General features: G+C 42.3%; 1 protein-coding gene across 1 annotated transcript in view; it reads left to right on the plus strand.

The window, feature by feature from the left end:
* The window catches only part of LOC308330867 (uncharacterized protein), a gene marked incomplete at both ends in the record, with an annotated part of 39,569 nt that extends 32,852 nt beyond the window's left edge, over positions 1–6,717 (plus strand). Inside the window, 3 exons of the mRNA XM_080785941.1 lie at positions 4,415–5,019; positions 5,371–5,576; positions 6,447–6,717. Of these exons, the coding sequence (XP_080642067.1) occupies positions 4,415–5,019; positions 5,371–5,576; positions 6,447–6,717 (1,082 nt within the window). The remainder of the gene's footprint in view (positions 1–4,414; positions 5,020–5,370; positions 5,577–6,446) is intronic.
* Between the last annotated feature and the right edge of the window lie 3,686 nt (positions 6,718–10,403).

Below are 10,403 nucleotides of genomic sequence, written 5' to 3' on the forward strand. Positions count from 1 at the left end.
TAGTATGGAGATAAAGAGGTTTCTGCCCGACAGCAACGTTATAGGGTTTAAATGGATCCTTGCATTCAGAATGCGAGCACAGCGGCAGCCATCTTATCTCGGAGTCCTATTCTGAACATGTTGTAATTGGAACCTACGTATTGTTGCTGTCGGTCAGGAACCTGTTTGTTTTGTTTGTTTTTGTAAATGAACGCCCTACTTGATCATTCATACTACCATTCAGAATCACACAAAAACATCAAATGTATAAGATCCACAAGCTTGAAACGCAAGCTTTAAGCTTGTGGACTTTTGATGTTTTTGATTTTGAATCATAAAAAGTACGTGTTTTGGACATACAAAGTTTCCACCCGACAGACAGTATGATGAAAGAAGCTTATTTATGTTGTCTTTCTAATCCTTGTATATTTCTACAAATGCATCGGTACTGTTATTTTTATGTGAAGTGACAGACATCCCACCCTGGAGAATCAGGTTTGGGGACTGGAGGCCTGGCACTGGAGTTGTCATTGGTTTTGTTATTTTATTGTTTTACTGTAATCCATGGCCTAAAAGCGAGTTCAACCTAATTGAAGTATACAGTAAACATCAAAGGTGACATGTCAGAGATGCTAGCACAAAAGCTGAAGCCGAAATGATTGTAAATAGTGTGAAACATAGTGATTAGAGCATTATACAATTGTATTGTATTATACAACTATGAGAAAGATATACTATGATCCAGGTAAAAACTAAAATGTCATCAAGTCTCCAGCATTTATGAAGTGTTATACTTGACCTTAAAGTCACTATGAAAAGCTTTAAAAAAGCTTTCATAATATAATAATCATCAATATTAAGCCAATTATAATGTATTCTAAGTATAGTCACCGTGGTAGCACACACACAGAGAGAAAGAGACCAGATGTATTTACTTCTCCCTTGGAGTGTGCCCACTGCACACAAAACCAGGTAGAGACTGAGCTGCACTTCCTAACCGTCTGCCCACTGTACCAAGACATCAGAGACATGTACTTTACACGGATTACAATCACTCAAGGAGAGTTTGAAAACATGACAAAAAACTCCCATATCTGTTGGGTTGAAGTACAACAATGTGCAAACACAGCAGCGAGATTTGTGAGCTGCTGTGACAGGAGAAGGATGTCAAATGGAATACAAGCACCTTAAGGAATACAAACCATTGTGTGTACACTGTTTATCAAAAGTATAAAGCTAACGTCTCCTATATGGATGTATATTGTATAACCATTTCTGAAAATGCATAATCTTTTTATAATTTCACAAGATAGTATTACCAAAAGTGTTAATGTAACACATCTCTGTTTACACCTGATATCCTTGCTTTTGGACCAATTCTGGCACAAATTGTGTTCCGTTATCATTATTTTGGCAATGATAACATGATCATTAAGTATCATTATTTTGGCAATGATAACATGATCATGAAGTACATCAGTATGTCTGGATTTAGCTGCTTTCTTTCTTGTAGTATATCGTTGCTGTTGGGCAGAAACCTCCCATCTCCATTATTATTCTAACTTCTAACTTCTTAAATGTACACCCTATTTGATCATACACAAGCATCAAAACAGATCCCCAAGCTTGAAGCACGGCTTCAAGAAGCAGATCTACAAGCTCGATCGACGAGCTTGTAGATATGCTACTTTTACAATTTTTCTATTTGAATCCTGGAAATTAACAGTTCTGGAGGTTAACAGAGACGATTTAGAGAGGACTCTACCCCATGTACATTCTCTTCCTTCCCAGCCTATGGGCACACTGCATGGTCTAGTCACCCCAGGTAAAACTACTATAGGCCTAGAAAAGAATAAATAAATAAAAGAACACGACCTGTTCACACACCACAACACAAGTCATTTTGGGGGTTTGTGTTTTGCCCTTAAAAGGCTGTTATTCAGAGGTTCAACTTGCCCACAGCTACACCCTGCCTGTCCAAGTAGCTTCAGTTCAGTTACTCACATCAAGCTCATGGTTTTAAATCAAGAGCATCCAGAACAGCAACAGTGCCATCTAGCTGTCACCAGACTTAAATCTTGATGGCTCCGCATTATACTGGCAGGGCAGTGCTTATATGACTCATGTTATATGTAGGCTATTAAGACAGGATAATAAGTTATGTAGAGAATCTATTCATACAGTAGAGAGGTTATTATTGCATTCATAATAATGACATAAGATTACACTTAGATTACTGTGGCATCCCCTGATTTGCCTCCCATTCTAAGAGCATTGGTTCCTAAACTGGGGGTTAGGACTAGGGACCTATGGGGGGTCCCCACATGATTAGCTTAATGTGCAACATTGTTTTATCACTCAATTGTAAACAAACCAACATACGGTATGAGTGTATAGTATACACAGGGTATATTTCTAAATTATTTAACCCATTTTGGGCGGGAACCCCTTTTTGTGTTTTAAACATTATGTTATAATTTAGCTATTGAAAAATAGCAGATCTGCAAGCTCATAGCGCGCCACCGAGTGGTGCGCTACGAGCTTGTAGGTCTGCTATTTTTGAAAACTGTCAGAATGATGCAAACATTGAGAAAAAAGCATATCCAAGCTCACAACGCAAAGATCGACTATTTTCACAATATTTATCTGTAGAACAGATTCCAACTAAATGTAATTCCTACAATTTCAAGTGAGCCAGGTGGTGGTGGTGGGGGGGGGGGGGTCCCCTGTTAAAATAGGATTCTTTTTTGGGGGGGTTCACGGGGGGGTTTGGGAACTCTCTAGAGGGATATTCACGCCTCTCTGACTCTCGGGAGCATCGCCAGCTCGCAGTGCGTCTGAGTAATGAACCTCGGCAGCAATGACGTGTCCCTCACCTCCATCACCGAACCGCTGTGGGGCTTTAACAACGCATCTCTATGGAAAGGACTCTGCTTGCTACCTGCCTCAGCAACTGTGCGTCCTCTCCTTCTTTTATGGAAGGCCCAGACTTTTAGATGAAAGTATAAAGTTGTTGGATTGAGAATGTCTGCCGGTGTAACCTTGGGATCAAATGGTTTATGGGGCTCACGGAGGGATAAAGTGGTCCAGCCAGGTTCAAACTGGGGTTCAAACTCAGGTCTCTGGGATGTTGCAGCCTCGTTGTCTCAACCCGGGGCACAGTTCTTTTACAGCTTGGGGAGCTATAACAAGACAACAAGGTGGCTATAGGCCTCGTTCCCTAAACCCACTCATTCATTAATTCTAAACTGTTTATTGTTATTATTGTTATAAGTTAATATTTTAACTTCTGTCTTGGTCAAGTAGTCAGTCATTTCACTTTGAGAACCACTGCCATACATATATCAGCAAGTAGAAACCCCTCCCATCATGGCGAGCTGCAGAAGCGGGTGAGCACCTGTAGCCAGAGGCTCACTCTCCCGCTGATGAAAGCAGAGCGGTACAGACTTCCCTTAATGCCAACTGCCATTTAGGGAGAAATCCGACTGCACAACTGCATTTAGGGAGAACACTCTCCCTAAATGCATATGGTCTTGTGTCGTCCCTGTTCTTGCGTGATTATATCCATGTGTGTCTGTTTTTTTTTGTTTGTCTTGTAGATTATTTATTTTATCACATTTTGCTGCTGTAAGGCCTCAATGTCCCTTACGGCATTAATAAAGTCTTCATCATCTCATCTCAAAATGGTATCGGTGCATCTCTATTCAGAACACTGCACGGAGATGGCTTCTCCAGCACACGGTGTACTGTAGTGCACAGTACACTACGCCCCAGTGCTTCCTAGTCTCCTTATGTTTGCTGGTGTGGTGTGACCACACACTTGTTTCCCTTCCTGCCACAACCTGTGAATTATTCAGAGAGCCATCGTCTGAGTGGCCCTCACCTGTCGACAGGTGTGCAGCTGGCAGCAAGAGGACAGGCGAGCCGACAACCCCCAGTTCTGCTCCTGACAGAGACCTTAGCTGGCCTCACCCGTCTGCTGCGTCTGCCGCTTGTTGTGCGCACGCACAGTACTTGAGACAAATGCTGGTGTGAGGATCATCACAGCGAGAGTTACGGAGCTATAACAGGTAAAGGTCTTTTCACACGACACTTGAGTAAAATCATTATAATTTTCTGTTCTTCCTTTTGTTCTTTTTTTTTTCCATTGTAGCTTTTGACAGCCGGTGTGTCTGGCATTTTTCCAGTTCAGCATGCAAGCGTTGTCACCTTGCTGTTGTTGACACCTTAAAGTGGAGATAAGTGAAGGCTTAAGCAGGGATGACTGTTTGTGTGGGATGTCGTCCTTCTGAAGTCTGAACTGAACAGATGTGGATTTATTTGTGGAATAATACTACGTCAAACACAATGCCAACACACTGCAGTACTGCTGCATGTATACTGGTATTTGTTTGTGTAACACATGATTCCTGTCTTTTTCTCTCTCCCGTTGCAGGCATGATTGCTTTCCCCTATTGGCTGTTTTTCTTCCAGTATGCCTTCATGCCTCTATCTGGGGCAGTTAGAGCTTGTTATAAGGGCTGTAACTGTCTCCCAGACATAAAATATGTCAACTGCTCAGGTGGGAATATCTCCACTCCAGTCGGCAAGTTCCCCTACGACACAGAATACGTGGACCTGTCCTGGAACCTTTTGACAGAACTCCGCCCGGGCTCCTTCGGGGCTCTCTGGAGCCTCAGGGTGCTGCTATTGAAAGAGAACAACCTCACGGCCGTGGCCGACAGGGCCTTCATCGGCCTTCAGAGCCTGCAGAAGCTGGACCTCAGTCGGAACCAGCTCTCTGCCCTGGGGGAGGGCTTCTCCCTGGGCCTGGACTCCCTGGTGGAGCTCTCGCTGGCCCGCAACCGTCTCGCGGTCCTGGAGAGTGGGACCTTCCAGAACCTGGACAACCTCGCGAGGCTGGACCTGAGCTACAATCTGGTCAGTGTGGTCCGGCCCCGGGCTCTGGGCAGCATGACGGCCCTGCGCTGGCTCCACCTGGACGGGAACCGCTTTGTCATGCTGGACATGGGCCTGTTCTCCACCCTGCACTCCCTGGAGGTATAGAGCTGGCACCATTACACATTTAAGTTGACAATCAACGCTTTAATTATGTTTTTGGCATTGAAAATTGGAACATTATGAATAGAAATTATGTTTCTGTTTGCCTTTTAGGCTTCGTGATGAAGAATTGCACAGGGCAGATAAATAATTGAAATATACCAAGAAATTACTGGCTTTTTTATAAATTGTATACTATAATCTTAACGGGTCACGTGTTGGATTTCTGACAAAGTGACGCGTATTTCAGATTTTATTTTTCCCTAACCCAATCATGGCAAAATAATTGCAATTATCTCAAATAATTGTGATTAGATGACTATGCAATAACTGTGACAACCCTCCCTGCAGGTGCTGAGGCTGCGGTGGAACCGGATCAACTCCACCGAGCCGGGCGCCTTCGCACCACTCTCCAGCCTTGCCATGCTGGACCTGCGCTTCAACCACATGGCCACCATGCACTTCAAGACCCTGCTGAGCATCCCCACGGCCAGTGTCCACATCCTCCTGGAGGGAAACCCCTGGAATTGTGACTGCGACCTGCACAGGGTCTTCAGGTATAGGTTTTGCAACCCCTGGCACTGCGACTGCGACCTGTAGTCTTTAAGTAGGCTTTACAGGCCCTGGCATGCACTGTGACTGTGACCTGTAGAGAGTCTTCAGGTATAGGGCTGTCACGGTTACAATTTTAAGTTGACAATGGGCTCTATGGACACGCCATTTTGGAAAGAACTTGGGCCCTAATGAAGGCTCTGTTCCATTCTGGTTAAACAGAGTGAGTACATGTGCTGCTGTTGTGCATGTTGGCTCACTGGAAACACTCTGCTAAACCAGTGGGTCTCAAAGCGTCCTTGAGTGTGTTCCAAATGGCGCCGTATGGGTCTGTAACTCTCTGAGAGTGTATAAATGGAACATTTATACACATTGCATTTATACACTCTCAGAGTTATGGGGGACCTTGAAATGAAAACGTTTGAAGTAGGGAAGCTGCCCGGAAGTAGGAAGAGTTATTCTGTGTGCATATAGTATTAGCCCTTTGATTTCCACAGGAACGATTACGATTAACGATTTCATTGTGGGGTTTTTTCATTAACCATTGGAACGCTACAATTTGTATTTTAAGTTTGCCTTTTAGACTTTGTAATCGCAAATTGCACATAGCAGATATGAAATATACATGATAAAAATACAAAGAAATCACTGATACTTTTAATAATTTTTTTTATAATTTTCTCTTTCCACAAAATAGCGGAAATAGTTGAACTTGAAATTGTTTAAGCTTGTAGATCTGCCATTTCTGCTATATTTGAAAAAAAGTTTGGAAAATTAAGGACATTTTTCGATAATGCAAAAATAATTGCGGTTAGCTCAAATAATTGTGATCAGGCGATTATGTAATAATTGTGACGGGCCTACATAATCTTCAGGAAGCTGGCAAGCGTGCGCCGGCTGTTCCTGGACGACTACCACAAGCTGCGCTGCGGAAACCCTGCCGAGCTGCAGGGCGACCTGATGGTCGAGGTGGACGACCAGCTGTGCGTGGCCGAGACGGTGACCGTCCTCATCCTGACGGTCACCGTGGTGATCACGGTGTTGGCAGCCATCATCATGGGGGAGAAGAACAAGAAGAACAAGAGTCCCGAGGAGAAATACTGCCCGCAGGAGCACGTTGGACTGGATTCCGACTGCGATAATTAGGATCGTGTCCTTTTTACTGGCGACGGCAGAACGAATGTCCCCCGCGTTAATCATCTCCATGGCCTCTGAACAGATCCCCCTGGTTTTCAATTATGTCCATTCCCTTTTGTGAGTAATTTTTATTTCAATGCAAAGAGGGCATTTATGTGATCTTCAACCTTTTTCATTTCAAAGGCCCCCATACATTTAGTCCACAGACCACCATTTCTTCTTACCTCCGGGACCCAAGTCTACACTCTAAAATCCTCAGTGTTAATCTAACTCTGACTATACAAAATGGACCACACCTTTAGAACCAGTGGGTTTTTTTATACAGAGCGTATGATGAAGAGACTACGTTTCAGTCATTTCTATAAAGCAAGGCCTTGGTTATTGTGGTGACATAGAAACTGCTGTTGATAAAGCCAGCCTCTTATCGCTTGCCTCCCACTCGGAAGGAGAAAAGATGTACTCCCTGGAGAAGCAGAGAAAATGTAAAGTTGTTTAGTTGGCTAGCCAACCCTTAGCAGTTTGTCAAGTGATTCGCACCCCTTCACCATATGGAGGGAGAGGCCTTTTAGTAAAGTAGGCTACAATGGTGTGGGATGCTCGACAACAAACCACCATGCAGGCATGCATATTTGATGGCATTAACTAACGCCCTTTCAACTCTCAACTGATATCAATTAGAATTAGTGCTGCCAATGACCTTTGGTGCTAATGCTTAAGCCCTTTACAGTATTGTTGTATGACAACTATAAAAGTAGCCATTCTAACAGGCTCACAATGATTATTATTTGTATTTATTTTTTGCTCAAAATAGGGATGCACGCCAGGGTTAATGTGGTTGCTGTGTGAAAATGAGAAGTGGGAGAGTTTCCTGTGACAGGATTTTAGAATTACTAGGATAAGGGCCGATTCATACTCCTATTTTAGCGCTGTTTCGGCGCTGTAGTGCCGAAATGATTTCGGCTCGTCAGAATTTTTTCAGTAGCACCGAAGAGTCAACTTTAGGACGGTACCCGCCCTCCCGAACCTCAAATAACGTCACATTGTAGGCTCTACAACGCCGAACCGACTTTTATTCTGAGTATGAATCGGCCCTAACGCTGAAATATCTTGTATGCACTGTGGCTCCTTTATCATGGCTGTGAGATAACGCCACAGTCAGGACATAACACTTAATGGTAGCCTACCAGTACCTATAGCAGTTACAGCCCATAAAGCCTAAAATAATTCCTGCCAAGACCATACACACAAGGAGGTCCATTATTCTTCATTCTTTCTTTTTTGTCTTTTGATGACCTCTGCCCCCCCCCCAGTCTGAGGGACATATATATTAATGATATTAATGACTTTCTGATTAGGACGGTGTTCTGCAGGTGAATTATTTATTTTGCTCCACTTCAGGCTACATGTTTTATCATCATGGCCCCATATCGCCGTTACCGACTGATTGTTGATGGCCGTGGTCCAGCATGCCTCCCAGCTCCACATTACACTCTTGGAGTGTAGTCAAGGTAATTAAAGTTGCTAATCCCAGAGATGATTAGCATGAGGTTCTATTGATTCTGCTGGTAGTGAAACCGATGTAATATGGGAATTGAGTTAAGCAGTTTTAACCTGGAGAGAGCAATGACCGTTGATACTATCAATTAATTTAGCTCCCTTGTTAATTAAATATAAGAGTGTCTGCATTCTATGTTGATTGTAGCAAACCAAGCTTGCACGTGGTTGTTGCTTAAAAAAACATGTATTATTGGCCATCATTTAGTTGCATTAAATTAATAATCCTACTAGGATTTTGTTGTATTTGTCCATTTGGGGAAGCTAAAGGTATTCAGACCAGGGCTGATGTATTGGCTTCCATTCATCAGTAGAGGGCACTGCAAATAAACCAAAGACCAGCAGCAGTCACGTCAAAATGGAATATTCAGGGTTCTTGCCACCTAAAAGAAAGTGACCCAGATGCACTCCATAACAAGGCACTCAGACACACAGCGAAACTCTATAGAGATGACCCCTCAGCCAGCTGGCCCCGGAAGGAAAGCCATCTGAACAGAGAATGCACTGTGGCAGGATATGAGCACCGTGACCGACCAAAAACAAAGACAAATATTGACTAGGTACAGACTTAGTGAGCACAGTCTTGTGATCGAGAAGGAACGTCTCCCTGAAGACAGACAATAGGCCTATGCACCCACTGCACACAAAATTAAGTGGAAACCGAGCTACATTTCCTAACCGTCTGTCCACTGTACCAAGACATCATCAGAGACACATACTACAGACACATACTACACACAACCACCCTAAAGACTAGGCTACTAATCTAATAATGCTAATAGGGCCTATTCTATTCCTGCATTATCTGCATCGACATATTTCGGTACGAAATTGATTTATTGGAGAGTCTGACTTTCAATTGCACATACATTTTGTTTTTATCCTATTGTTCCACTTTTTGCTTTTGCAATGTACCATGCTTTTCTCATGCCAATAAAGCCCTTTGAATTTAATTGCTTGTACAGATCATTGTACTCTGTGGATGCACTGATAGTGATAGCCACCAGAGGGAAGTATTTAGTTATGTTTTGGGAGACGTTTTCTTTTGTTTGTTCATTTGAATTGCTGAAAGAAAGAAAAACAAGTATGCTCTTGAAGAAATAAAGGTGTATTTCAGGCAGTTAATGTGTACACCTCGACTCCTTGAGTACTATTTTAATATTGAAAATGATTAGTGTACTGTATGCCTAATTTTCAAACCAATCCATTCTTTATCCAGTCTTTATAGCAATGACATGATATAAAAAATGTAATCAAGAATGTTATTCTTGAGACGAACCCTTTTTCCCTCACTGTAGGCCTATATGTTTTTTCCCTTTTTACCTCCAGTATGATTTCCTGCTTTTGGCTATACATAAAAGTGTATATTTGTGCGTCTCTAAATGTTTTGATGAAATAAAAATGGTGGGCCCTATTGTAAACAAGTAAAAATGCTTTTATGTGGTTTTCCACTCAGTTAACAGTTTTGTATTGAGTTGTGCTTGAATGTATTGTAATTCTGCAAACTGTAAATAAATATTTTAATCAATTTCAATCAATCAACAGTCCTGTATATGCTCATTACAAAAGGACAATGGCTTTTGGCAGCCCCAGTACGCATGAAGATAAGCTGATATTTTACGAGTGGCTTGCTAATACACCCTGGCACTGCAATCCATTTGAGGACATTTAAGTGAGGGATTAATCCACCATGGTGGACAGAATATCAACTGCAGAGCTCATTCACATTAGCAACACCAGCATGGATCGAGTCTGATCTCATTAAGTGATGTTTGTGTAGTCTGAATGATACGGTGTGGTGATTAAAAAACATTGTATTGGGCTTTGTAATTGTTCTCTATACCCATTCACATCATCCTTGTGTTTTTGTTAATTAAACACTCAGTCAATTCAAATTTCCTTCATGGGGAAAATGTATAATTTGTGTTGTATTTGAAATGTAGATCGCAACAACAGACAAACAGACTTAAGCACTTAAGCCCTGACGAGAAATGTTCAATAATGGGGGCGTCAATGGCCTATAGTGGTTAAAGCACATAGTACATAGGGCTCTATTTCCGTCCATCATGCTAAACCCCTTATGCCTAAACTACTTTGCCTTTTTTTTAACCATTTTTTAAAACATTTTTGAATAGTTAAAA

The sequence above is a fragment of the Protomyctophum bolini genome (genome assembly GCF_963924005.1).
Source record: "Protomyctophum bolini genome assembly, chromosome: 16".
Lineage (NCBI taxonomy): Eukaryota > Metazoa > Chordata > Actinopteri > Myctophiformes > Myctophidae > Protomyctophum > Protomyctophum bolini.